General features: G+C 53.3%; 11 protein-coding genes across 11 annotated transcripts; 5 read left to right on the forward strand and 6 right to left on the reverse strand.

Moving 5' to 3' along the window:
* Positions 1-64: 64 nt before the first annotated feature.
* PtrM4_020200 (DUF1421 domain containing protein) lies at positions 65-721 on the reverse strand (the record flags this gene model as incomplete). The annotated part of the gene is made up of 1 exon (XM_001931876.1): positions 65-721. The coding sequence occupies one exon, from the start codon at positions 719-721 to the stop codon at positions 65-67; it is 657 nt and encodes a 218-aa protein (XP_001931911.1).
* Positions 722-2281: 1560 nt separating this feature from the next.
* On the reverse strand, positions 2282-2755 carry PtrM4_020210 (mitochondrial 37S ribosomal protein mS37; the record flags this gene model as incomplete). Its single annotated transcript, XM_001931877.2, has 3 exons — positions 2282-2368; positions 2421-2500; positions 2620-2755. The coding sequence occupies 3 exons, from the start codon at positions 2753-2755 to the stop codon at positions 2282-2284; spliced, it is 303 nt and encodes a 100-aa protein (XP_001931912.2).
* Positions 2756-3092: 337 nt separating this feature from the next.
* On the forward strand, positions 3093-5886 carry PtrM4_020220 (uncharacterized protein; the record flags this gene model as incomplete). The annotated part of the gene is made up of 2 exons (XM_001931878.1): positions 3093-3486; positions 3536-5886. 2 exons carry the CDS (start codon positions 3093-3095, stop codon positions 5884-5886), a joined length of 2745 nt encoding a protein of 914 aa, XP_001931913.1.
* Positions 5887-6275: 389 nt separating this feature from the next.
* On the reverse strand, positions 6276-7840 carry PtrM4_020230 (PurB, Adenylosuccinate lyase; the record flags this gene model as incomplete). Its single annotated transcript, XM_001931879.2, has 2 exons — positions 6276-7415; positions 7505-7840. 2 exons carry the CDS (start codon positions 7838-7840, stop codon positions 6276-6278), a joined length of 1476 nt encoding a protein of 491 aa, XP_001931914.1.
* An 834-nt stretch (positions 7841-8674) lies between these two features.
* PtrM4_020240 (aerobactin siderophore biosynthesis protein iucB) lies at positions 8675-10304 on the reverse strand (the record flags this gene model as incomplete). The annotated part of the gene is made up of 3 exons (XM_066103390.1): positions 8675-8792; positions 8845-10073; positions 10176-10304. 3 exons carry the CDS (start codon positions 10302-10304, stop codon positions 8675-8677), a joined length of 1476 nt encoding a protein of 491 aa, XP_065965592.1.
* Positions 10305-10879: 575 nt separating this feature from the next.
* On the forward strand, positions 10880-11675 carry PtrM4_020250 (SodA, Superoxide dismutase; the record flags this gene model as incomplete). The annotated part of the gene is made up of 3 exons (XM_001931881.2): positions 10880-11009; positions 11064-11529; positions 11579-11675. 3 exons carry the CDS (start codon positions 10880-10882, stop codon positions 11673-11675), a joined length of 693 nt encoding a protein of 230 aa, XP_001931916.1.
* A 434-nt stretch (positions 11676-12109) lies between these two features.
* PtrM4_020260 (Fork-head-N domain containing protein) lies at positions 12110-15357 on the reverse strand (the record flags this gene model as incomplete). The annotated part of the gene is made up of 3 exons (XM_066103391.1): positions 12110-12114; positions 12384-12671; positions 12741-15357. The coding sequence occupies 3 exons, from the start codon at positions 15355-15357 to the stop codon at positions 12110-12112; spliced, it is 2910 nt and encodes a 969-aa protein (XP_065965593.1).
* Positions 15358-15721: 364 nt separating this feature from the next.
* On the forward strand, positions 15722-17830 carry PtrM4_020270 (G-patch domain protein (TFIP11); the record flags this gene model as incomplete). Its single annotated transcript, XM_066103392.1, has 3 exons — positions 15722-16002; positions 16083-16104; positions 16151-17830. 3 exons carry the CDS (start codon positions 15722-15724, stop codon positions 17828-17830), a joined length of 1983 nt encoding a protein of 660 aa, XP_065965594.1.
* A 1420-nt stretch (positions 17831-19250) lies between these two features.
* Positions 19251-20605, forward strand: PtrM4_020280 (Pneumo-att-G multi-domain protein; the record flags this gene model as incomplete). The annotated part of the gene is made up of 2 exons (XM_066103393.1): positions 19251-20157; positions 20232-20605. The coding sequence occupies 2 exons, from the start codon at positions 19251-19253 to the stop codon at positions 20603-20605; spliced, it is 1281 nt and encodes a 426-aa protein (XP_065965595.1).
* Positions 20606-22176: 1571 nt separating this feature from the next.
* PtrM4_020290 (SPS1, Serine-threonine protein kinase) lies at positions 22177-24939 on the reverse strand (the record flags this gene model as incomplete). Its single annotated transcript, XM_066103394.1, has 4 exons — positions 22177-22521; positions 22570-22991; positions 23043-24629; positions 24774-24939. The coding sequence occupies 4 exons, from the start codon at positions 24937-24939 to the stop codon at positions 22177-22179; spliced, it is 2520 nt and encodes an 839-aa protein (XP_065965596.1).
* Positions 24940-25168: 229 nt separating this feature from the next.
* PtrM4_020300 (uncharacterized protein) lies at positions 25169-25285 on the forward strand (the record flags this gene model as incomplete). The annotated part of the gene is made up of 1 exon (XM_066103395.1): positions 25169-25285. The coding sequence occupies one exon, from the start codon at positions 25169-25171 to the stop codon at positions 25283-25285; it is 117 nt and encodes a 38-aa protein (XP_065965597.1).
* Positions 25286-27719: the final 2434 nt, after the last annotated feature.

Genomic DNA, 27719 nt, shown 5'->3' on the forward strand with positions numbered 1-27719 from the left:
AGAAAAACAGCCACAGAGGCCAAACTCAAGACCCGCGCAAAAAAAACCAATATTGAAAACACACTCATTTCTCAGCCGTAGGCGCCTCCACCGGCCTCTCAAACCCATCAGCCTCAACAATGCCCAACCGCCCCTGCTCCATCCCCGGATACCGCGGTACCTCCCCATTCCCCTGTATCGACTGCTGTTGTTGCTGCTGCCACCCCTTACATTCATCACGATACGGATTCGCAGGCGACGAGAATACCGGCGAAGGAAACCCAAGCGGATTATACTCAACCAACGTCTGTGTCGTCTGCTGATACAAATGCGTCTGTACCGCATTTCTCTTCACGGCCCTGCGTCTGCGCCACACGAGAAAGAAGACGATGACGATGAATGAAGCGAAGAGACAGGCGCCGATTGTACTGCCTACTATGATGCCGATGCCGGGTTTGGAGGGATTTGGTGATGGGGCGGAGGAGGAGGAAGGGGGTGTGACGAGGGGCTCTTGAGTGGCTGTTGCGGTGAATGTTACGTCTACTGTATTGCTGCTTGAAAGCGCCATGCCCAGGCTGTGGAAAGCTGTGCTTGTGAAGGGTGTGGCTGCGCAGCCGTGTTGTGTAAAGACCATTCTGTCGTAGATGAAGCGCCACTCGTAGCATGCGGGTGCTGAGGTATCAGTGCATTTCACTATTGCGAAGTTGGTTGAGCAGGCTACGTCTGTGCAAGATGCGGACATGGCGGTTGAAGCGATGCAGGTGGTAGCTAGTGTGCAGGCGGAATTTGAGGACGGGTCGCAACAGCCGTGTACGCCGAAGTAGGTGTTTGTGGCACATGTTTCTGTTGGATTTGGGCATGTTATTGCACTTTCTAGGACAGTCAGTATTTTCGTTAAACATGACCGCGCCTGTGGAAAGTTACCTGAAGTCCCAGAAGCAAACCCGCATGTTTTGCTCCCACTTTGCTCTCGTCTGAACAATTCAAAGGGGAGTTGTGGTGGTGCAGTGGGTGCGGGGGTCCAGCCTTCCATCCTCGATGTAGATTGTGTTTGTTCTGGCATTGCCCACGAGAAAGCTACTGCGCGTGTCATATCTGGAGCCAAAAGCGCGAGGATAAGAGGTAAAAACACCATCATGTTGCCATGAGCCCAGTCCACCAAGGGACGAAGAACGAGATATGGCAAACAGTAGGGTCTAAGCGCGTCATACACGTCGAGTAGGGCGAGATGCGAAGATGGAGATCACTACGCAAAGCAGCTGACTATAAAAGGCCCACAACATCTTCCGCGGCTGAGTGTGCATCGAAGGGAAGCAGCGCCCCAACAACGAATCCTACGGCAAAGGAAAACATCAAGCTTCTCTAGCAAGTAGAAATTGGGCCATGTACCTGGCGATCCAATCGAGACGAGGTCGTAGTGGTGGTCATGCGTGTAAGCCTAGGGTAGGATCGAGACAAGCATGACAATCCTCTTGACCACACAGCCCAATCACACATAAGCAGTTCCGCCTCTCGATGGACATCTGTGTAACGGACCACTTGTAGATGCAGAGAGGTTGGACGTCATCTGTAACCAGTTTAGACTGGTTGGGGGGTGGAGGTCGGGTATTGGTAGAGGGGAAGGCGGGATGTAGAGTGTGTGGGTCTAGGCCTGCATGTGGCGTAGACCACAGGCGGTAAATATAGTTGAGCACGTACGATCTACGATGAGCAACAGAAGTCTGCGGCAACGCCCTTGGTGGTTGTAACAAGCAGTATCACTCGTAATTGGCCGGTGAACTCGAACTGAATATTTTGGGTCTGCAATAGGAAGTTTGAAACACACAAAGACGTTTCACACGTGGTAGAACGTGGGGATCTGCATGCACTGCCTCTTTCGGCACGTCATGGTTCGCAAGATGGGTGGTTGAATGGCCTTGAGATGACGAGATAGAGCAAACTTGAGAGAATGCAACCTCTGAGAGGATCTTTAGATCCTGAAACTGAGGCCCGACAAACAAAGCAGAAAGTGGTCGTGTACCAAGGGCGGGCCTTTGAACTTCGTCACTAGCCTTGTCCCTCCCTTGGTTAGGCAAGACGAATGCTGATAAAAAACGGCTGTGGTGGAGACAAGTCTAAATGCTCGATATATCGTCAGTCGCATGCGTTGATGGTCGACTTCCTAGTGCCGCCTATATACAACGATCGTATCCATAACGCCAACCAATGATTCGTAAGCGACTTGAACTCCTCCATGATGCTGTTTGGCATGGTTGACAGTCGTGGGTATACATAATGTACAAAAAGAACGGAAGTAGTGGGCTTAATTCCGCTTGTGTGGACCCACAATCTTGGGGTACATTCGCGAGAGATGGAAGTTGATGTTGTTTTTCTTCTGGTTCGGGTTTCGCTAAAGCGAGGATTAGCTGAGATCGGAGGCACGTTGATATCAGTGAACATACAGGCGCATCCATGCATTGGCGCAGTTTCTGCTCTAGCAGTGCGCAGCCTTGCACACTGTAACCTGATGACGCCCAGCATCCTGTTATAGACATGTCAGCGCATGTTCCTGTCGTACATTTTCAATCATTGCTTGGCCCCGCAGTCGGATCAAGATGCGTCGCAATATGGCCATTTTCACATTGCCCAATTCCAACGTACCCAGAACTGATGACATTGCTCCCAGACACGGATTCATCTCTGGCTTATTTGGTCGTCGGACACGGAGCTTAGGAAGTGGTGGGAGTGGCCGGTGCGTGGCCGACTGAACGGCGCTACCCTGAGGCTTCGGGACCATTGTGTAGGGAAACGCGCGCGTCAGATATTCGGTGCAGAATTAACGATAGTCGGTAATGGTTTACGTAGGGACTCGTGGTTACGATAGCGGCGTTGTCGTCGTCTTCCTCTTCTTGAGTCGGATGTTCAAAAGTTCTCCCACCGCCGCGGCAATCTCCTTAGCGTGCTTGCCCCATCCTGATCCCTGCATAGCTTTGTTTACCATCGCACCTGCCCAGCGACGGATGGCCAGCGCATACCACCACTTCCACGACGATACTAACGAGCCCTACGACACAGTCTTTATGTTTGCGCGTCATCGACATACTAACCCGTAGCATTATTCGACGTCAAACACCATGGTTCCCTCACCGCGCAAACGCGCCGCACCCATGACAACATTCGACACCACATGGAACGCAACCGACGCCGCATTCCTCGACCCAAATGCCTTGCCTGTTGCAAAGATACCCCGCGGCTGGGAGCGCAAGCAAGAAGTAAAGAGGCTCGGTCAAGGAAAGGAGAAGAAGATTTGGCGGAGATTCAACCTCAGGTCGAATGTCCACAACACAGCACAAGAAGACGACGACGCAGAGGATGGCGACGATGATGAGCAGAATTCGCGGTCAAGGGCCGTGAAGAGGCGACAACACATGAGTCCAGAGGCCATGGAGAAGACTGCAAACAAACTCAATGGGAAGAAACGCGCGTTCAAGGCGACGCGCTGGGACCGCAGGAAGAGCGTGCTACCAAGTATGGCATTCATGATATCCCATTTTAGAACTTACTAACGCGCTCGAAGGGAAGAAAGCTGCCCGTATTGACGACCCCGCTTTCATGGCCGAGACCGAAGCAAACGGCGACGACGAGGAAGGCGACAGTCGTGACGTAACTGAATTCGAAAGTGAAAGCTTTACCGAAACAAACACGACAAGCGGCGCACAAGGAAATCTACTCACACAACCTCCTTCGCTCAACGAGGACAACCGAGCGACTCTTGACTCCACCATGGATGCGCCGACCGTAGACAACATTCCCGACTACGAAAGCTTAGGCGGGCACCAAGCCATGGAGCAGCACATCGACTCTAGACCAACCGAAGACGCTACTCTCGCCAACCTTTTCCGGTCCCCTACCAAGTATATTTCAATCCCCTCGGCGGCGTCTCCGGAAAAGGTCGACTATCCCAAACTACCTCTCAGTGATGATTCTCCAGTCGACTCTCAAGCGGCCACACCACAGAAATGCAAAGATGCCGCAGAGGAAGCCATTGCGCAAGATGACTTATCGACGGCTGTGGAAACTCAGAACACTCCGATACAGTCGGAAGCCACGGCCGATGTCGCAAGGAGCGAGGCAGAGCAGGAACAGTCCCCGACCAAGTTCGAGGGAACCGATGCCCTCGCTCAGATTGAATACCCGGTGCTACCATTAGAACATACCCAGGCCTCGACAACCGCTGACGAAGGCATGGACGAGGATGAGGACGCTGGGTTGTCTGATATCGAAGTACGCACTGAAGCAGAAGTCATGGCTGGAGACGACAATTGCAGTGAACAAGACACGCCGAGCGACTCTGAAGACAAAGATCCCGAGGGGGAATTCACAGAGGCTACCTTGCAGCTAGACATCATGCGTGATTACCAGGCAGCGCTGCAAAAGGATGAGCCAGTTACAGCACCAAAAGCACAGGAACCGGAGGAAGAGCACAGCGCTAAACCTACAGAGGAACCAAAAGAAGACATGGAAATGACAGATGCGCCCAACACCAACGCCATACGAGATATCACTGATGGACTCACTCTATCTTTTGCACCTGCTCAACCTCAATCATTGGATTCTAAGCCACGGAAACTTCATTCGCCTCCACCGCCACCTCGTCCCGAGTCTGGGCCTGACGATGTCACAATGACCGTCGCATTCGATGACGATACAGCTGTGTTAAAGGATTTCCTCAATCGCGCTGCTGCAAGCAAAGCTGAAAAGGCTGCCATCATTACCCACCGAAGAGAGTCGCTACAGAACCGACGAGACTCAGACGTCGTTCGCCATGCTTTAGCATCTCCCCGCAAGGCTCTCGAAGAGAAGGATCCTAATTCGCCTTCCAAGCACGACAACGAGTTGACGCTTGATCTATCACTAACCCCTGCGCTGAGCATGCCAACAGAGCCTCTACCATCACCTACACCAGCTCCAGTAGAACATGAGGAGGACGCAGAAGAGAAGAGCGCACGCTCATCACGACGATCATCACGAACAAAGAAATCACGTTTACCTGCTCCAGCCTCAACAGGCCCAGCACCAGCACCCAAGATCGCCATCCGTCGGGCCGACGGCAACGAGGTTGTAGTTCTCAAGAAAGACGACGCAAAGGTTCTGGCAGACCTGACCCGTACAAACACACGCAAGAACAAGCAAGGTGCTTTTGGAGTCACTCTCCGCCTGATGAAGCTCATGATGGAGGCATCCAGTCTCCCACCTATCGACGATTCGACAAAGGAGCTCGTCGTCGGCAAGAACGTACGGTGGGACGAACAGCTAGCGTACTACCAGGAAAACCCAGACACCGTCGCCAACGCGCTCGCTGAAGCGGAATCATTAGCTACACCAGACGAGCTAGGTATGGGAGACGCTACACCTGAGCCAAAGAAGAAGAGGCCAAAGACGAGCAAGGATTCCACACCCAAGATACGAAGAGTGAGGGGACTAGGTTCAACGAACGGGACTCCCGGGAAAGGTCTACTAGCACCTGCATCACTCCTCCCTGAGACCGTCCAGGAAGAAAAGGACTCCACCGCCGCACCATCATCACAACAGCTACCCAAGCCTAAAGCTGGCAAAGTCAAGAAAATGCCCGTCGCTTCCACTTCCATCGACAGCGGTCTCTCCTTAAGCTCCGCAGATACCAAACTCCCCTCCCTCGACGTGACTCCCGTCGGTGTGGCGCTAACGCCGCAGCGCAAGAGCCGTCTCGCTGCACCCAAGAAGGTCGTCCTCCCACAAGCTGCTGCTTCATCTGCACCTGGCGAAGGCAAGGAGAATGCGCAGCGGAAGGGTATACCCACACCAAAAGTCATCGTACAGGCTACAGGGCCTACTTCGACGGCGGGTATGGAGTCTGGTCTACCACGCAGGAGGGGCCGGAAGTACTAAATCTTCTTATCAATTCTTCTTTGTCTATGTGTAGGGTGTATGTCGGTGTGTCATGTTTGGGTCTTGGGTTGCTCTATACCACTCTCTTTTTTTATATTGTTGCATATTATGGCGTTTGTTGGCTACGATATGGTGTTTAGGTGGGGTATATAGGACTACCGGAGTTATGCTGAAGCCACCATCGTAATGAATATACCAGAATTCAAATAAGTATGACTACCTTTGTATATCTTTTCAACCACGTATACACGATATTCACAGAGTATATGGTGCGGTTTGGAGAATACATAGCCATCTAGAGGCCCTGAATTGAATTTTGTTAAGCCACTCTGGAGAATACCGACATCCTTAACCCCCCGTATGCATCATGTCTCAATACACTATGTTGGCTACACGTTGAGTTCGCTCACCTTGGCGCCCTGGATATAGTCCTGGTATTTGCCCAGCTTCTGCGCCAGGATGCCGCCGGCACCGCAGAACTTCTCGACGATCTCCTCGCTACGGCCTGTATACAGCTTACTGTCCAACATGTTGTCCAGCTCACCCCAGATGGGCTTGAAGAAATCCGTCTTCCTGATCCTGTCGACGAGATCATTCGGCTTTCCCTCGTTCTTGACCTGGGCGCCAGCTTGGTGAGACAGGACACGGATCTGCTCGTGGGCTTCCTGACGCGATTCACCCTTCGCCACCAGACGCATAATGATGGATTCAGTGATCATAAAAGACAATTCTTCTTGAACGCGGGCATCGACACGCTTGGGGTAGACAACGAGGCCAGCAGTGACGTTGTCGAGTGAGAGCAAGATAGCATCTGCAAGCAAGAACATCTCAGGAATGTCCATGCGGCGGATTGCAGAGTCATCGAGGGTTCGCTCCATCCACTGGCTGGCTAGGGTACTTGCGAAGGAAGCGGGCTTGGACATGAGTTCTCGGGATAGCGAGCAGACGCGCTCACAACGCATGGGGTTGCGCTTGTATGCCATGGCAGAAGAGCCTATCTGGTCCTTCTCAAAGGGTTCCTCGAGTTCCTTCCAGCTAGCGAGATGGCGGATGTCGCCAGTGATCTTCTGAGCGCTGGCACCGAGACCGCAGATGGCATTTGCGATGATGAGGTCGACTTTGCGCGTGTAGGTCTGGGTGGAAACGGCGTAGCAGGATGGGAAGCCGGCCTTTTTGCACAGTAGTTCGTTGAGCTGGTCGCACTTCTTGCTGTCGCCGTTGAAGATCTCGAGGAAAGAGGCTTGTGTTCCGGTAGTTCCTTGGGCACCGCGGAACTGCAGGCCCTCACGAACGCTCTCAATGGCCTCTAGATCGAAGAGAAGGTCTTGCGCCCATTGGGCAGCGCGCTTACCAACAGTGATGAGCTGGGCGGGCTGTAGATGGGTGTAGGCCAGGGTTGGCTCGCTCTTCCACTGCAGAGCGAAAGCGGAGAGGTTGGAGATTACTTTTGCGAGCTTTGGGAGTAAGAGATCCAGGCCGTCGCGCATAAGCAGGAGCTCGGCATTATCGGTCACATAGCAGCTTGTTGCCTACATCTCATCAGTTCTGAGTCCATGTTGGCAAATTGAAGCATTGTAGGCAGCAACGGTATTTTCACACAACAGATTTGAAGACTTACACCATAGTGGATGATGCCAGCCGCTGCCGGGGCAACCTGCCCATAGGCATGAACGTGGGCCATGACATCGTGCCTTCGCTTCTTCTCCTCGACCTTGGCGACGCCGAATTCGTCATCGGTGACTTTCAAATGTTCTCTCATTTGGCTCAAGGCATCTTCGCTGATGGTCTCAATGCCGAGCTCTTTCTCAGCCTCTGCGAGGAAGAGCCAGAGCTTGCGCCATGTGGAATGCCGGCTGCGCTGGGAGAACAGTTGCGACATCTCCGGTGAGCAGTACCTATTGGTGAGAGAAGTCTGATAGGTATCGAACATGGCAGCATCTGTTGTATTCGCCATGACTGTTTTGTTGGCGAGGTGGGGGGCTGTTGAAGGTGCGTTTGTGTATTGTTTTGGAGATGGTCTGCCGGAACCAGAAGCTTTATACTTGCCGCAGCGATAGGCAACAGGCAACTGCGAGGAACGATGAGGTCAGAGGAAGCCCTGTGTTTGCTTGGAGGAGTCAGAATTGGGAATCGTGACCCAACGGCCGCGTTGTCGCTTCCTTTTCTACCCGTATGGCAATGACGTCTCACGTGTAGTCAAAAACTTTTGGACCCTCGCTAAACCCCACATTTGGTATCGCACCTTTGGAAACGCACATCAATGGTCAATCCTCGTCCTAATGTCGCATCTCCGATGCATTGCTAGAACTGATCGACAGTCTCCAGGCGAAATGGGCAAGCAGACTTTTTTTCCCGCAGTATTGTTGACATCGTTGGGCTGCTGGGCGCTCCTTCTCCATTCATGTGGCAGTAAATGGCTCACAAATTCCGTTGGTACTGGTCCACACAAGCCTAAATGAGGCGTCGACGGTGATGTATTCTGATCACGCGTGGTGTGAATTGCGTATTCTGTTGATAGGCATCACGCAACAATGCAGAAAAACCCTCTCTGGTATACGCACCAAACGTATAGTAAGAATTTACGTAGAATGGAGTCGTTCACACATGCATGGCAACCTAACCTCAACGACTGGGGATCATTTCCCTGCCAGGTTCCCTGCACGCATTGACAGTATAGGAAGGAAGTCTAGACTTTGGTATCTCATGATCCGCTGACTCCACATAACCTCCACCCACGAGCCGTTTATGCGGCTCTGCTCAACTCCACACTTATTGCCGCCTCCGCGGACTACAACGCCGGTCCCCTCCAGACATCGCGATTGATTTTGAACAGGTTACTCTGCTTGTGCGGGAGGCTGATTTCTCGCTCCTTGTAGAAGCCGGCTTCTTGGAGATAGTGCGCAAGTCTGCAACTGTCAGTTTTGTTTCCTTACTCATGCTCGTTTGGAAACGACTTACTTTTCGTTGTCGACTCTCGGTTCCAACATCACCCTTTCTGTACGGTTGTCGGCGAGCCAACAGTAATGTACCAACGCACTTAACCAGATCTTGACCCTGTGCGAACCCCGGAATTCTTGCTCGCCCACCAAGCAGTGAAAGCCTCGATCGTAATCGCTGACGATCGGTAAGTACTTTCCGAGATTGTCCTCCTTGACCCAGTATAACTCAAAATAGCCAAAGGGCTTTCCGTCCCAGCAGCCTATGACTGGGAACGAATTTTTCGATTGTAGTCCCTTCCGAAGGAATTCTTCTTGGTGAGACTGAGGTCCTGCCTCGCCCCAGAAATGTGCTACTCGGGGGTCATTCATCCACTTGTGCAGGTATTCAACATCTGACATGCCAGCATTCGGCGAACCCGTTGTTGGAGATTCAGCAGCTATGAGAGCACTGTTCCGATTCGGGAAAGGCGAATGGTTGGAGACAGGACCCTGATGACGGAGCGGCTTGGAGGAAATGGAAGCAACCCGGAATGAGAGGTATTGCCCGACGCTGGGTATGTATCTGGTGTACAGTATCTCTCCTTGTCGGGGTGGTTTCGGGCGTATGGGGTGTCGTATGTTATTAGTAAAGACATATTGTGCTGGCGGGGGAGGATAGAATGTGGGTAGATGCGAACTCGAGTGGAACGGTCCTGGAGCGGTAGGCGACCATAGGCCGGGCGATACCTGATCCAACTGATGTTCCTTTTTCGAATCACCTCCAGGAGCGGGCGATGATGGTCTGGAAGGATAGGGCGAGCCTGACGGGAAGGGCGAATTGTTGTTTGCCAAGGGCGAAAGCGTGAACAGGTATATCCTAGGGTCCAACTGCCAGAAGGTCCTCCGACTGACAAACATGCGCGACCAGCCTTCGGGAGAGCTTTCTTCTTGTGCGCAACCCACGATTGATTCTTCGCTCATTATGAGCCCCATGCGCTCCAGTTTGGGCAGCACGACTTTGCCCTTGAACACACCCTCTCTGTTTATGTTAATCCTCCATTCTCCCTTTGGCTTTCCTGCATCGGCGGTATTTTTCGACAGCGTATTCGTAACCTGGAGTGTTGGCTCTGGCTGGTGGAAGTACCAGTACAATGTCGCCCACAGCATCATGGCAATTTGGCGCGTCGGCGACGCAGCAGGCTTGTACTCATTGCTGCTGGGATTCGAAATGGACGAGATATAGAGGTGGTCTCCATTCAGCGTGGGCTTCTTGAATCGGTGTACATTGCGCGGGGGATAGTGCTCCTCCTCCTCGTCCTGCTTCTGTACCTCCTGTTCCCCGGCGTCCAATTGATCTTCAGAGTTGAGTACAATTGTCCAACCTGGCGGAAAGGGCGAGTGGGTAGCGATGTCGCTCGACTTGAAGAATAGACCTCCAAAGACAGGCGTAACGGTGAGGTTCTGGCCATTTGGCAGATGCACAATGTTGACTGGTGCCATGATGACGTTGGCGGGGTAGTTAGACTCTGGTTCAAGAGTAACAATGGCTTGAGACGGAAGCGCGAAGCAAAGGTGGGCTCTCTACACCGCAGGGGAAACTTCAATCACTATATAATCCGCAACAATCATGGTACCGATGGAAGGCTCGTATACACGTGCGCCTTCTCTTCTAGGGCACGCGATTGTCAAAAAAATGTGTGGATAAGCTTATTGACTAGTCTCCTGTCCGAAAACGGCCGCGCGGGGCTTTTCGCGGGGACCTTGAAGGCGTCAATCAGCCTCATGGTGCCACCCATCTTGTCCCAGCAACCTCGCGTTTGCACGAGCACGTGAATTGATCGGACATGAATACATCATCATTCACACGTCAGGCGGGTTAGTGTGCTGTCATTGGCGACGGGATGAAGATGGCTGCGAGGAAGGAAACTGTGGGCTCGGCGGTCGGCATCTCTGCAGATATGACGAAATGTCAGGCAATAAATCACCAGCTACCCCAGAGCTCCAACGCCAACCTCACCACACTATAACACCACCCGCAACCCCCAATTGAGTCACCCACACCAATTGAAGACATCATGAACACGACACTCCTCCGCACATCTGCCTTGCGCTCGGCTGTCCGAGCTGCGGCTCCCGTAACTTCCCGCGCTGGACTCGCAGGCACAACATTTGTTCGCGGCAAGGCGACGCTACCCGATCTTCCATGTAAGGCACCTGGTACCGTTCAAGAAAGATAGATCAAGCTCTAACCTCCTTCAGACGACTATGGCGCGCTCGAACCCAACATCTCGGGCAAGATCATGGAGTTGCACCACAAGAACCACCACAACACCTACGTAACCTCGTTCAACAACTTCAGCGAGCAAATCCAAGAGGCCAAGCAGAAGGAAGACATCAAGGCTCAAATTGCGCTGCAGCCCCTCATCAACTTCCACGGTGGCGGTCACATCAACCACTCGCTGTTCTGGGAGAACCTCGCGCCTACCAACCAGGGCGGTGGTGAACCCCCGACTGGTGCTCTATCGGCCGCCATCAACACCAACTATGGCAGCCTCGACGCCTTCAAGGAGAAGTTTAACGCTGCGCTGGCAGGTATCCAGGGTAGTGGATGGGCTTGGCTGGTACAGGACACGCAGACTGGCGGCATCCAAATCAAGACATACGCCAACCAGGACCCCGTTGTAGGCCAATTCCGCCCAATCCTGGGTGTTGATGCGTGGGAGCAGTAAGTATTGATGACAAAATGGCTGAATTAATGTCTAATCCTTCCCTAGTGCCTACTACCTCGACTACCAGAACCGCAAGGCCGAATACTTCAAGGCCATCTGGAACGTCATCAACTGGAAGGCAGCTGAGAAGCGCTTCCAGTAAATCGAACGCTCACTACGGCAGGACAAAGCTCCTAACTCGCCGACATCGGGCAACAACATGTTGATAATTCGAATAGTGAATCTAGAGTAGTAATGCAAGTGATCTAAAATATCCAATGTCCTAAGTCCAAAACGTGATATAATGAAACAAGCGCTTTCCATAAATCGTAGCAGCATCGCTTATGTGTATCCAGAAATTATTCCCCTTTGAAAATCCTCTATAAAGTCCCCAGACGCTAACTTGCCAACGCTAAATACTCGAACCAACAAACGCTCAAGCCATACCACGCCCATGCCATGCCATGCTATACCCCATCCATCCCATACCCTTATACACCCAATCGACGAAATACCTCTCGCTATACAACCTCAACAAAATGGCACCAACACAACAAAATAAAAGACTACGAATGTCTGATACCCTGCATCCACTGATCAATCTGATCCCTCTGTCTGGGATCCATGGGCGGGCCCATCATACCACCCTGCATCATGGCCATGTTCATTCCCATGGGCATACCGTTCATGCCCATGCCAGCCATTGGTCCCATGGGCATTTGCATGCCCATTGGCATACCCATCATACCGGGCTGTTGCATCATGCCTGGGTGTTGCATGCCCATTGGCGACTGCATGCCCATCTGTGGGTGCATTCCCATTGGCGATTGCATTCCCATTGGCGATTGCATTCCCATTGGCGATTGCATACCTATTGGTGACTGCATACCCATCGGTGATTGCATACCCATCATGCCCATGCCACCGCCGCCGCCACCCATCATGGGCTGCTGCATCGACATGTTGAGACTGGTTTGCGACATGAGTCCCATACCATTCATGCTCATCATACCCTGTCCGCCACCCATTTGCGAGTTCATCATGGGGTTCTGGGAGTTCTTGTAGGCTTGAATCTTCTGACCGAGCGGGATGTCATCGTCGTCTTTTTCCTTGTCTCCCACACCTTTGATGAGTGGGTCGATGGTGCCGTAACTAGAGGCTCGCTTAGTGGCGTTGAGACGTTGTTGCTTCTTGCGTTCTTGGTCCATGACGTTTTGGCGGAGGAGACTTCCTTGGGGTAGATGTGAGATGAGAGCTTCGTTGGAGACTTTGCGGGCTTGGTTGTGGGGGTCGATGGGGTTGGCGGAGAGGATGTCTGCAAGACTGGTGGAACCGTAGAGACCGGGGCGGGTGTTGCCTTGTGGGGGCAGCTCACCGCGAGCGGCGGCTTCGGCTTGGAGTCGAGCACGGCGTTGGCCAAGTGTTTCTTCCTGCTCTTCCTCTTCGCCAGGTTTGGGTGAGTCTTTGGGTGATTCTAGAGGTGTGTCTTTCGCATGGTTTTGGTCTTCTGTAACACCAAATTTGCTCATCATCTCGGCGGCAAAGTCACCGCTAACGTGACTGTTGCGAATGTCGTCGCCAAGCGCTGCCTCGAGCTGTTGCTTTTCCTTTAGTCGGCGCATGCGATCAGCTAGCGTCTCACCCTCATCCTCATCCGAGATTGGGTCAGGCGTTGGCATCTGGGGGACACCAAGATTGACTTGACTTGAAGATGCTCCAGCTTGCTCCATGTGCCGGTGATTTGGATCAAGGCCACGAAGCCTGTTGCGGCGGCGGCTCAGCGGCTCTCTATCCTCCATCTCGCGCTGTTCAATGAGACCTATAATCTTAGGGCCACGGGGAGGCTGTTTGTAAAGAACACCCAGGGGCACATCATCGTCGGAGTCTTCATCTTCCCCTGGAGCCTCCCAGGCCAGATTGACTTTCTTGCGAATTCGCCGTTGCTTTTCCGCCTCGGCTTTGTCGTTCATCTGGAGCAGAGTTTGACGACCGTCAATTAGACCTTGCTCCATCAGCGTCACATAGTTCATGTTTCTAGTCTTCTGTTTCGCCTGGCGCAGTTGCAGCTCGGCAAGAAGGGTAGTAGGTGCACCATATTGGAGTTCCTCCTCAACCTCTTCTTCCTCGTCCGATGTCTCCTCTTCGCTGCCTTCTTGAGGATGGCCCTCGTGCCCTTCCTCGTACGAGGGTCGGGTGGCGTCGTCCTCGTGTTGATTGTGGGGCCCTCGTGCATCCTCATCACGCTCCTCCAACTGGTCGCCCAGACTCATCCGGGTTTCGCTTGCCTTGACAAGCAGGAGGTTCATGTCAGCCGAGGAATTTCGTTTCTTCAACTTCTTTAGGCGTTCACCATTTCCATTGTGTTTGGTGTCCAATATGTTGAAGGAGCTTCGCCTTCTTGTCTCCTGCAGGGTCGGCGGCATTTCGGGCAGTTTGGAGCTCATGCGCTTATGCTCGGTACCGTATACTTCATGACCTACGTTACCGGCAAACGGATGGTCGGTAAATGCCGAGACGGGTGCATGTGCAGAAGCATCCAGGATGCTTTCGAGCGTCCGCTCTGCGGAATCTCCTTTGACTGCAAATTCTTGCACAGGGGCTGCACGGTTGTCAAAGTATGCACTTGCTCGTAATTGGGGTGGAAGCCCCATGATGCTCGCTCTGCTCTTCCTGGCCGCTTTCGGCGACTGATCCATGGGGTCGGCAGGCAACGGCATCGACTTTCGATTTTCCATCTGCATAGACTCCAGTAATTGTGTCCGCCGTCTAGCTTGTTGATTGCCGGATGGCATTTGGGAGAGACGCTTTGGCAAGTTGAGCATCCTGGGTACAGGGGCAGGATAGTAGACCATGCCGTCGTCTGGTGGCGGTTGGCCTTGGGTATGGCTAGATACTGGGCCAGACATCAAACGGAGGCTTGGATCAGATCCCATGTTAAATGATAGGTTATTGGAGGATTGTCGACTGAGATTCCGGCCAAGTTGAGATAGCTCGGGCTCTTCCTCGACGGTGTCCGGGCAGTGAACACCATCGAAATCGTGCCATAACGAATGGACCTGGTGTGTGGTGTCGGTCGAGGCTGCTGTTGGGGGCCGATCTGGGAAATCATGGTGGTCTGCATGCCGTTGATAGTTATCTCCGGGATGGTGGTCTGCAGACTGCCTCCTGGGCGGTGTGCCCATGATGACACTATTGCGCAAGTCTTCTGGAAGTCCGTTGGCGACATCATCGAATATCCTTGTAAAAGACGAAACCTTACGTTGGGGCGGCGATGCAGAGTCGCGATCCTGGGAAGCGGGTGGGGCGGATGCTGGGTGGGTTTCATGGCCGTTTCCTTCCTCTTCTACAACCTGTTCGGGATGTACAACCTGTCCTAAGCGCGATGCTTTGGAACCCGAGCGCTGACGCTGAATTGACGAAGATGGTGGGTTGGACCAGCTTCCGGACCGCAGAGAGCCGACTGGTGAGGTAATGTAGCCTCCTGGAGAGTAGCCACCCCATCGCGCATTCCCGTTCAAATCTACTATGGAATTCGCATGGGAGCTGTTGGACAGACCGCGGCTGCGGGTGCTGAACTGCCTCGTAAGCTCATCGCCGTGAGGGGAGCGCAATGACGAACGCCGACTGTCAGTCAGCTTTAGTTCCGAGTATGTCTTCCGAATCTCTTCCTGCAGGTCTGAGCCGGTCTCGCTCATGCGCTCTGCATGCTCTTCGAGGCGCTCGATGTTCCCCACGTATGCACCTTGTAGTGACTGCAGATCTGGGACCGGATGGCGCAGGTCAACATTGGCCTTGTCGGGTGAGCGCATGGCGGCGGGCTGAGAAAGGGGCGGCGTTGAAGCCATAGCGGAAGCGGGCATGGGAAGTGGATAAATGGCGGTAGATAGTCCGCCAAAGCAATGAGGTCGCTCCTCTACTGGGCAATGCGAAAGGAGACTTTTTGCTTATGTTTGTTGCTGAGCCTGGGGCATGGAACATGTTGTAGGGTAGATCGTCCCAACCCGTCCCCCTTCCAATAATAGCACGCGTTATGCTGCAGGGCCGACGCGACGCTAACACTTGGCTTGGCATGTCACGCTTCAATTCTACACAGGCCGTATTGCGTCACGCCTTCACCACACGTCACAAAAAACCACCACGGCGACTGCGCGCGCAAACATTGCCAAACACTGCCAAACAGGTGCGCGTTTCGAGCACTACTCGCCCCTCATGGACACCGACGGGGGCAAACGGAAGCACAGCTTCAGACAGCAGCCGAACAAGCGGGCAAAGGCAGACGATGGCAGCGCACTCAAGGCCGGCTTCGGCGCCAAGATGCTGGCGAAGATGGGTTACAAGGGCGAAGGTGGACTGGGAAAAGAGGGCGCTGGTATCTCGGAACCTATCCAGGTCGTGAATCGCGGCACCAAGGGCGGCATTGGCATTGTCGCAGAAAAGAGCGAGCAGCAGAGGCGGGAGGAGAAGCGCAAGGCTGAAGCAAACGGCGAAAAGTACGTCGACACGTCGGAAGAGGAGCGCGAAGAAAAGAAGAAGAGAAAGGCAAAGACAAGGGGGGAGACGCGCACGACAGCCCCTCGGCCAAAGAAGACGCTGTACGAACTGGAGGCTGCTGGTATGCATGTCCCGCTTGCGTTGCAGTCCATCATCGATGCCACGACGGGCGCATCGACTCCTACCTCGGGCGTGTCTCTCCGTGGAGCCGACATCATCCCATTTGAAAACTCCCTGCAAGCACGCGTCCGACGAGATCTCAACAGTTTCTCCGAAGCATTCGAACAATTGCAGGTTGAGTCGCAGGCCATTCCGCCCCAGAAGTATGCGCTGCAGAAGGAGCTCGAGGCGTTGGAGCGACAAATGGATGAGTTGGAGGATTTGCAGGCACGGATCGAGTCGTTGCGTACGGGCACATTCGAGGCCGTCTGTGAAGGATTGAAGAGCCTGCGTGCTGCCTATCCATCAAAATCATTGCATCGTGAATCCATCGCAGTTATCCATCCACACTTTTCGAGGAAGATCGCGTCCTGGGAGCCGCTTGAAGATGCGCTTGAGGTTGTCGCAGCAGCATTCTCCGAAATGGCCGACATTATACAGCCGCGGAGCAGGAGGATCGTGTCTCAGACTTACACGCATCCCTCGGAAGCATTGGTTAGTAGCAACACAGCCGACGAAGAAGAGGACAAGATAAAGCGAGGAACTTCGTCGTCATACGAGTCTATGATGCTAAAGCTCTGGCTACCCACTGTGAGCTCTGCAGTGACGCAGTGGGATGTCAAGAACCCACAGCCCATGGTCCACTTAGTGCAAGTCTGGACGCCAGTTTTACCACCATTCATCGCCAAGAGGGTGCTCGAACAGGTCACGCGAAAGCTGTCCACTTCGATCCACGAGTGGAACCCACGAAAATTCAAAAAGAGTCCACATACGTGGATTGTGGAGTGGCTACCATTCCTTAGGCCGTCTGACCTCGACCCCAAGGGATCGGGACTTGTTGCTGAAATCAAGCGCAAGATTAGACATGCATTGCAGTCCATCGATCTCTCCAAAGGCCCATTACCAGGAATGGACCAATGGAGAAAGGTCTTTGGGAAGGCAGAGTTTGATCATCTCCTCACCTCCCATTTGGTTCCACGCTTTGCTGCCTATCTGCGAGACAACTTCGAGATTGACCCTGCCGAACCAGACTTGGCACCGCTGGAGGCTGTCTTTGCCTGGAAGGGCCTCGTCTCGAACGAGGTCATTGGAGAGCTGTTGAGATCTCAATTCTTCCCCAAGTTCCTCGAAATTCTCCATCAGTGGCTTTCGAGCGAGGAGGTCATTTTTGAAGAAGTCGGGACTTGGCTTGCGTGGTGGAAAAACGATATTATCAAAGATGACATCAACAATCTGCCTTCGGTTGCATCGGGTTGGAACGAAGCGTACTTCCTATTTAACCAGGCATTCGATCTTGGCGAGGCGAGAATGACAGATCTGCCTGCTCCTCAGGTGGAAGGCACAGAAGCCTCGCCAGATACGACTCAATTCTCCAAATCGGTCAAAAAAGAGCCACCACGCCCAGCACCACAAGTCGAGGAGGCGACTCTCAAGGATATACTTGAGGAATTCTGCGCCGAAGAGAATTTGCTCCTGATACCACTGCGCGAAGCTCACACCCAGACCGGCTTACCGCTATTCCGAATCACAGCAAGCGCTACAGGACGTGGAGGCGCCGTGGCTTACCTCAGAGGCGATGTTCTGTGGGTGCAGAATAAGAAAGACAAGAGCGTCTGGGAGCGTACCGAATTGGACGAATCACTCGTTGCAAAGGCCGAAGGGAAGTGAGGCGTCAGCCTCGACGATACTCCCATCACTCAAGTGCGCGATACTGCATCCTGAGCATGTCCGATCACCTTCGCACGCCTCAGACCAACGAGGTGCTCAGGTTCTGACAGGGTAAGCTCCCATAGCCTCTTCTGGGCAGATATGTTTGCTAGCGATCGCTAACACGGCACCGGCACGATGCATTCTTAGGTAGTGATTGTGGTGTCTCGACATGCAGCTGGGCGTCGAAAGTTTGAAGAGGAGAAAATAGAAACCTCCATTATCTCTATATCAGCACCTGTTATCATGACACATTGCACACTCACCGACCATGTCAGGCATAAACACATTAAGGCAATCAGACCGAGTGCCGAAGTCTATGCGAGTCGTAAGGAAAAAGAAGTTGAGCCAATGCGAACTACAATCACAGGATATGGGGGTGATGCGGCCTAATAATGGGTCGTTAATGCAGCACGCCGGGCTTGTGACACGATACGCAAGGGTGCATGAACGTGGGGTAGCCATTTGCCATTGCAATAGTCGCGTAGAATTTGCGCCCCACGAGGGCCAGACGCGTGTCTTGTAGTAATATTCCCCTCAGATGAACCTTGGTATCAAGCAATGTAGTGGCTTGTGATGTCTAGTGTGATGAGGTGACGGTGCGCTGATTCGCATCGTCGGCGCTTGGAACATTTTAGTCTGGCGAATGGGAGTGCACGGCAGGGACTATATTTGCTAGGCCCGAGAAGGTAGCTTTCATGCATGCGGACCGTCTCTTCCCGCTAACTGTGCCCCGAGTTTGCAGCAGTTGTAGCAGATGCAGTGCAGTCGATCGTCGCAGGTGTGGGTTAGTCTAGTTGTATCTGGTAGTCGGGGCATGCGGGAGTGGTAGAAACATGTTTCTCTCAACCATTTTTGTTTCAACACACACGTGAAGAAATCACCACGCAGCTCACAGCATGCACAACGCGTGCTCGGAGAGGCCTTATATGACTTCTATTCACGGCAGCGACTCGGCGTGCTTGAAATGCAGCCATGTATCGGGGTCGGCCGTATTGATACTAGCGTAGGTGCTGAGAACCCCACCTCAGCGGCTGACTGAGTACATCGACTGGACGCCTGCATGTAGCTCAAGAAACGGGCAGCCCAATCACATGGCACACCCGCCACTTCAAGCCATCACATCCACTCGTCCGTTTCTTGCATTCGTCCACTTGCAGACCGCTGATCGAATACTTACCCGCTGCTCATTCCTCTTCATATCACCATGTCGCCTGCTGCTACACTCTGCATTTCACCCGGTTCCTCACAGTCGGGAAGCGAGCAAATAAGCTGTGCATCGGCGGACCTGGATCGTCGCTCTACCCTGGACCAGTGTGTGAAGATACACACCCCTCGCTTTTCCTATTTCTTCCCATATTTCCTGGAATGATCCCAAGCCATGCTGCTGGGTGCTCTTCCTCCAGCACTCGTCTCACTACTTCTTGTTGCAACCGGTGCCTCTGCTGCTCCCTACAACTTCCTCAACAACTATCGCGACCCCGTCCCGTCTCCTGAAGACGGCCCTCCTGCTGCGTACCACGCAATTCGAAACAAGGACGTTTTACCCTACGAGATCTGTGGTGTCGTCGGCGGTTACGTCTTGACCGTACTTGTTTGGGGGGTACTTCTCCTCACTGTCGGTAGAAGAATGAGACGCAAAGCACTCGATCCGCCCATGCAACTGGAGCTTGAGCTCCAGGGCAAGCCAATTCGACCGAGCCTCAAGACTCCTAGTCTTGCGTCGCCGCCGCTGTCGGCGCGGTCCTTTTTTAGGAGGTTCAAAAGAAATGGCTCATCAGATAGTACTCCGCAGAGTCCTGAAGTTTCATCACCAACCTCTTTTGATCAAAAGGTAGTCGACGCCCATCGTGATCAGAATCAAGCCGACATGGAGCGTCTGTACGCCGCTGTTATGGACTTTGACGCACAAAAGCACGCCTCAAAGGTTAGCGTAGAACAACCAGAACCAGCTCCAATACAAACGGAGCGGAGAAGACCATCCGCCATCAATGTCAACCACGCACAAAACGACAACAACGACAGCCCGGTCTCTCCCGTAAAAGCAATCTACCCACCAAGTTACTCAGACCGACCCACCACAGCACCACTCCCCCACGACCGCCTCCGAGCCGAACAACAAGCACCCCCCAGCCCCCGTGGGATCCTAACCAAGCGTTCCCAAGTCCTCAACCCCAACGCCTCCAGCAAAAACGCCCGCTTCAACCTCAAGAACCTCCGCATCTCCGGGCCCATTGCCAAATACCCCGGCGACTCAGACGACGAAGCCCGCACCCCCTTATCCCCACGTTTCTACACGCCCGGCGCCCCTCCCTCCCCCCAACCCAAACCTCATCCCCCATCTCCCCTTACCGCGACGAAGCAATCAACACCATCCACCCCTCCCCCTCGCCGCCCCCCAACGCACCGCCAAACCCAAAGCCCCACCAGCACCCCCGCCAACCACTCCCTCCCCTCCGTTCCTTCGCCGAACCCCTCGCCTCCCCCGGTATCCAAACCACGGTCCTCGACCACCGCGTCGATAAACTATCCATGCAAACACCCAAGACAGGTGTCCCGTTCACGCCATACAGTCCCTACATGCCGTTTACACCTGTTACTCCCGTTACTCCGCATTTGACTACACGGAGGGACCGCAAGATGGAGGCGAAGCTGGCGAAACTTGAGGGGAGGAGGAGGCAGGCTGCTAATGAGTTGGTGCAGACGCCTAAGGAGATATTCGGTGATGCTTGGTAGGGTGGGGCTGTGTATATGAATGAGGATGGAAGGCTGGGCTGGGTGGATAATGTGTTTTTGCATTTGCATTTGTTTTAGCGTTTTTTTGGTACTCCTTCCGAGGATTGTTGTGTGTGTGTGTTGTAAACGCCGCCGGCTGGCAGGTTGATGATAACGGATTTCCTTTTTTTCTCTCTATTATTATGCTTCGAGTTTATAGTTTAGCTCTTCTCTCTCTCATGTTGAGATTGTATCTTTAGCTACCCTGCGTCCTGCCTATACTGGGCGGACGAATGGGTTTTCAGTATATACCTTTTTTGTGGTTTATGGATGTTTTCATGTGCGTTTTAATGGAATGGAATGAAATGATGGTTTAGTGAAGATTGTCGGATATTACACGTGACAACCCCTAGCACAGCAGCACACTACAATTCTCACGTCAACGAAGCCGATAGTGTACAACCAAACACTTGCATTACAAATTTATTTTTCTTCCTTACGAGCGCGCCAAGATACTAATTGGCCAATCTAGGTGTAGTCTGAGTCCCTTCAATATTCCCGTATCAAATCCATCTCCCCTCGATCCCTTCGTTCCCTCAAGATAGAGAGAAACTGGTTAACTACAAGGTTCTTCTCCAACGAACGCGCACACACAGCACAAGTCTAACCACGCCATCTCCCCCCCACAAAACAGTTTGAGCTACTACACATACGAACAAGAAGAAGAGTGAAGAGTAGAAAGAGGGGGTAAAGTGATGGTATATATCCCACGTCCCTTGACCAACACAACCAACCATGATCGATTCCAAACGAGGCGTTGGCTATGTAGAAGTAAGTAAGTGTCAGCCTCCACATCTCGCTCCTCTTCTTTACAGAAAACAACTTATTCTCCAAAATGTATCTTAAACCCCCCCTAAAAGTCACAAAAGCCGAAGCCGCTAAATGCCAACACAACATCTTCCGGAACACAAACAGAGAGACAAGAGCGAACAAAGATAGATTCTGATGATGATGATGATGATGATGACGAGATTTTAGCCATGCCTGCGTACCTGTAGATAGATAGAGATGGAATAAAATGCACACAAAAGAGATGAATAAGCTATGATATGATGGATCCGATCTGATGGTAGTATGGCCAAACCTCAAGCCTCGAAAGAAGAAGAAGAAGACAAAGGGAACAAACCTCAACATAGGAGGAAGAAAAAGAAGTAGAAGTAGTAGAAGAAGAAGAGAGAGAGAGAGAGAAAGAGACGCCAGGAACGCCGTACGCTGGTTATGAGTAGTAGTTCTGATAGATGGATGGAAGTGTCTGCACCACGATAGGAGCGCAAAATGCCCCCAAGAAAGCAAGAAGAAGTTTTTACCAAATCGTAGTAATACGAGTACATATTGAGGTTTGGTGAGGAGAAAGGTTTTTGTACGGTCGTTTGTGTGAGAGTGTGTGTTGGTTTGGTATTTGCGAGTAAAACAAATAAACAAAAAAAAGAACACCCGGAGGCGGGATATCATCTGCTTTGCCAGCAAACCCTCATATTTTCTCCGAGCCAGTTATCTTTTTTTGTCTGTGTGTTTGTGTACACTTCCGCTGCTCAAAAATTGGCCAAGCCGTTCTTGGAATGACGTTTACTAAAGCGCTTCCTACCCTTTATCGAGTCAGTATCGCCTTGATCTTTGCGAAGGTGGCCATGGCGCGAGGCGGGGATGTTCACGCCCTCCAGGGCCGAGTCTCCTCCCAACGTACTGGTCGGAGTGGTGTGATTTGAGACGAGCTCGTTTAAGCCTGCATCGGCAGAGTATGAATTCGTCATTGTTTGTGCGAATGCGTAGTCTCGGGCTTGTTCGATGCTGTCAAGCCACTCTTGGCTGGAGTACTTGCTGCCATCGGGATCGCTGGTGGTGTTTTTGGGGTCTTCGAAAACATACTGCTTGTCTCGCTGGGGGATATTAGTGTTGTACTTCACAGGAATACGGGGCGGACATACTGTTTCTACGAGCCAAGCAGTCAGACCCTTTGAATCTTGAAATGATCTCCATGAGCAACCTGCTGAGAGCAAAGAGACCTCCTCCTTTAGCTTTTTGTCATTTGTGCCTGCTGCGCACATCAGTACGCGTGCATTGGAAGTTATCATAACGAGCCGTTGCCGCTTCTTGACGGCGTTCCCGCCAAAGAACCGCGAGAACTTCTTAGGTTGTTCTGCGGGCTCTTCCTTGCCGCCCACAGGATGACCAGGGGGATGCTGAGTGACAAACATATTCCCAAGCTTCAATATTCGTTCGTCTCGCTTTGTAAGGACGGGAGACCAGTCAATGTCGAGCTGGGAGGGCGGTGGTAATTCGGTAATGATCCGTGGCTTCGGTCGTGCTTGGGGTTGTGTGCTAGCTGGTGCTGCCGGTGTCGAGGGTCCTAGATGCATGTTAGACATCTTATCTCTCCAAGAACGACGGTATGGATTACCATTGAGCTTGATGGGCTCCTGGGCGGGCGGACTGTAGGACTTCAAGCGCGGCGCCTTTTGTTTCCACAGCCCCTTGCCCCACTGGATTCCATCGAAAAATGCATGATTCTTAATGTGTTCCATAGGTAACCGCGTCACGGGATCTAACACCAATAGCCGTTCGACCAAGTCTCTTGCGAGTGGAGGGAATCCATCTGGAAATGTGTACTCCAGACCAACAATCTTCTGGAACGTCATGTACTCGTTGGCAGCTTTGAATGGCGGTCGTCCGGCAAGCAATTGGTAAATGATGCAGCCAAAAGCCCATAGGTCGCTCGCTTTGCAAGCGTTCTTGTCCGTTAGGAGTTCCGGGGAAACGTATTCGGCCGTGCCGACAAAGGATTGTGCCCGATCTGACTCTACGCCTTCGAGAGGGTCACCGGAGCCAGCACCATTCGATCTCTTCTGGTCCAGTATTTTTGCTGTGCCGAAATCTGTAATCTTCACATGCATTGCATCGTCGAGCAACACATTCTCAGGTTTCAAGTCTCGATGTATGACGCCTTTGAGGTGCATGTAATCTATGGCGTCAAGTATCTGTGCGCCGTAGAAGCGTGTGCATTCAACGTCAAAGGTGCCCATCTTCTTGAGGAAGCCCAGCAATTCTCCGCCGGCTGCCAGGTCGAGGACAAAGTATAACGAGCGCTCGTCTTGGAAGGTGTAGTAGAGTCGGACGATACCGGGATGCTCCGTCAGTCGGTTTAGGGTGTCTTTTTCGATATTTACGTATTTGACCTTTTTCTCCTTGATAATGTGACGTTTGTCAAGCACCTTGATTGCGTATTCGCGTAACGTCTGACGGTCCGTGGCGGCCAGTACTGTACTGTAGGAGCCTTCTCCAAGTGTCCTACCAAAGTTGAAGTCCTTGACGCCCTTTTTCACCACGCGTGTTATCGGCCGTCCGTTCTGATCGAGATCTTGTCTGGTGCTCACGGCTGCCCCCCGCTCCTTCCACTCCTCACTGCTGGACAATGGCCCGCCCTCGATACTATACGGTGAGCTTGATAAGTGAGATACGCCTGGCACCGAGCCGTCCATGGGAATCCGTCGCGAGCTTCTCCGAGGTGGTAGTGGGCCGTTGATACCCTGTATCTGGGCGGACTGGCGATATGGGTCTCTCCGGCTGAGCTCCCGCGTCGGCATGGCACCCGGGGCGACGCGTGAGCTCGCAGTGCGGCGTATATCACCCGTCATGGCCTCGTCGTTGTAGCGGTAGGTGCCCGGGGCGGTGGTGGACGACGTCGACAGGTTGGGGTGCTGGTACATGCTCTGGGACATGGGCCGCTCGCGAATGGGCTGCGACGTGGGCGCTTGACTCCGCTGCTGCTGGAGCAGAGGGCCTTGTGCATAGGGCGGATAGCCGGCCTGGTGCTGGGCCTGGTGTGCTAGAGGCATTGACTGGCGGTGGGAGAGGCGCGGCGAATGGGACGAGGCCGATGCAGTGTCGGCCAAGGGGGAGGGATAGGCGGCTGGGGAGCCTGAGGGGGAGCCGGCGTAGGCATTGCTGGCATTGACTTGCAGCGACGAGGCCTGGGCTGACGGCTCCTCTTCAATGTAGGAATGGCCATGTGCGTGCGGATGCGTGTGTGGGAGTGAGTATGAGGGGTCCTGGCTTTGGCTTTGGCTTTGGCTCTGGCTTTGGCTCTGGCTCTGGCCTTGGATATGCGCATGCGGCGTCTCGGTCACGGCACTCGACGACGAGGCGCGCGACGGTGATGGCGGTGATGGCTGGCCGGCGGGCGTCTGACTTTCGTGGGTTTGCTGGGGCGGCGGCGGCGAAGGGGCGTCGTCGTCCTCGTCTGGGTTCGCGATGCGCAGTCCGCCGAGCGTCTGCGACAGGCTCAGGTCGCCATTCATCATGGCAGCCACTGGGCAGCACTGGCGGTAAACGAGCGAAAGGTTGCAGGTAGCGAAGGGACCACCCGCGGCGCGTCAAAGTAGCCTCGATTAGCGTGCGGGATACGAACGTGCAACGGAGGCATGGCAGGGGCCCAGAGGCCAGGAAATGGGGGGGACAGGTTCTATCGCCTGGAGTTGAGGTTATGGGGCGCCCGTGACGCTGGAGCCGCCGCTGCTGGCTGATGCCATGTCTCGGCAAATGGCTGACGAAACCGACTTCACGCCCTCACCACAGGCACAATTCACCCCCAAAGCCCCACCACCACCGCCGCCTGAGGCTGCCATTGCCCAAACACGCAAATAGAAATAGTACGCACGCGTCGACGCTTCACCAGCTTGCGTATCACGCCGTCTGCATGCGTTTCCTTCTGCCTTGACATGCCGCCCGCGCCGTGTCACCCCAATCCATACTTCATCCCTGCCCCCTCACCAAACCAAGCAGCATCATCACACGCAGGTTCCCCTCCGAGTGGCTTGACCATTCCGACCATGTGCATTTCCCGTTCTACCGCGGCAACTGCTGCCATCTCTGTAAGAAGGCTGAGTGATAACATCATCTTCCGGCAAGGACAGCCTCGCGCGTCGTCGCTGGTACAATGCACGACAGTGAAGCTTCCCCAGGGAAACTGCAACAAGTAGGCACTCAATCACCAGGTAGGCTTGCATCACCAAACATGTCGTGTCCTTTCTCCCATCCTGCTACACTCCTCCACTTGGATTCCATTATATCGCTTTCCACGCCGTCCAGGGCGACCGCCGCTCGTTTGCTCCCATTTGGTACAGCATGTTACGCCTACGCCCGTCAGAACTTACCCTGACGCCCGACGATGTCGAAGAGACATTCCGTCGCATAGCACTCAGGCAGGCAACAAGACCTCAGTCAACTCTGCCACGCCGCCCTCTAGGACAACCCGGACGGCCCATCCTTCGACGTGGTCCACAGAGAGCAACTCGGGATGCCCTCACTGCCCTGGGCAAGATTCCCTTCTTGCAACCACAGCAAGCACTTGTCACATCTGTTGATGAGGACGGCGAGAATACATCTGCATGTGAAGATATATCATCATCAATAGACCCAGACAGTAGCAACAGCCATCATGCAGACCCTACTACGCCTCATCAGGAAAGACAAGATGGCCCAGTACCCGTTCCGGCCTCGTCTGCCTCACATACTGTGCAACTTCCAATGCGAGCTCGCCCAGAATCAGCGGCACAGTCCCCGGTCAACGACACACCCTCCAATGTCCCTCGTACGCCTCAAAGGCAGATATTGACAAGTCCAACGTCTGGCTCCAATGACACGAGTGGCGACTATGCACTATCTGCTGCTGATAGTACACCTGGACTACGAGGTGGTGGGTCGGTAAGTCGAGACTGCTCATGACATACCAGTCTTCTCAGATGCAAAGCTCAATTCACGTACACAGGGTAAACCTTCGGGCGATCCTAGCAAATCACCAGGCGATCCTCGCGGAATACGTCACTTACAAGGTTATGTCCGATCAACCCCAACAGGCGATGTGTATGATTTCCACGCGTCCTGGGAAAGCGAGCCGCGGCGGCGTAGTGCCCGTGAAGTGCCTGCAATAAGAAGCCGATCTGCAGGTCATTTGGAAAACACCTACAGCATGCAGCCACCAAGTATAAACCCATATTTGAACTCTTTCTGGCCTGGGGATTACATGGCTTTTTTTGAATCCGACCCATCCCGGACGTCAGGGCCCGCAAGTCACAGTCCTTTCGGCAACGTCTTCAACACGCAGCCCCCGCAACCAACTATGGCTCCAGGTCCCAACCCGTTTGGGCCTGAGGCCTACATGGGTTCTTTTGAACTCGACCCATCCCGGACGTCAGGGCCCACAACTCACAGTCCTTTCGAGAACGTCTTCAGCACGCAGCCCCCGCAACCATCTGACTCGCGATCCCCCAATACTCAACAGGCCTCTGTGAGCTCATCACATCCACCCCGGACACGGCAGACAGCAAGGCACTTGGGTAGCGAGACTTCTGTTACCAGTGCTGCATATTCTTATTATGGCTCCCTTCCTCCCGAATCGAGATATACCAGCTCTGAGAATTCTGTGTCATATATCAGTCCTTATTCTCATGTTGATGGAACTGCAGTCGCGAATACAAGCATTCAACCATCATTCCCTATACGTCCTATCAGGCAAACAGATACGCCCGCTCCATGGACATCGGGTCCGATCGCTACAGGCCCTTCCCCATTCTCCTTTCCGTACTTGGCTCATGGGCCTTCTCCATTGCCGGCGTCACCATACACACGTACTCAGCAAAATCATATGGATCCTTCACCAGGTCATACCCTTGCGAGGAACCCTCAGAGGGGCTTTTTGGATGCAGCTACTGCAGCATCTCGAAACCTTCCGTCGCCTTTGGATCCAATGGCAGACCAGTATCAGCGTCGGATGCACGCCACAACAAACCGACGAACCGAAGACGCTCGTGCCATTACTCCCTTTTCTCGACCTCAAAGCTCGCAGACACGTCGGTCCAGTCAGGTTCGAAATCCTTCCCAGAATTCCCATATGCAGCCCCAGGCTAGGAATCCAGTCTTTAATCAGCCTCAGCACAATATGGCAGGATATGAGATAAACCCACTTGCTGCAACAAGAACTACAATTTCACCGTACACAATGCCGTCGCATGGTTCAGCCATGCCTCCACCGAGGTCTGCACATGTTTCAAGTGAGAATGCTCCAGCTCATCAAAGTCGT

This window comes from Pyrenophora tritici-repentis, chromosome 1 (assembly GCF_003171515.1).
Source record: "Pyrenophora tritici-repentis strain M4 chromosome 1, whole genome shotgun sequence".
Classification (NCBI taxonomy): Eukaryota; Fungi; Ascomycota; class Dothideomycetes; order Pleosporales; family Pleosporaceae; genus Pyrenophora; species Pyrenophora tritici-repentis.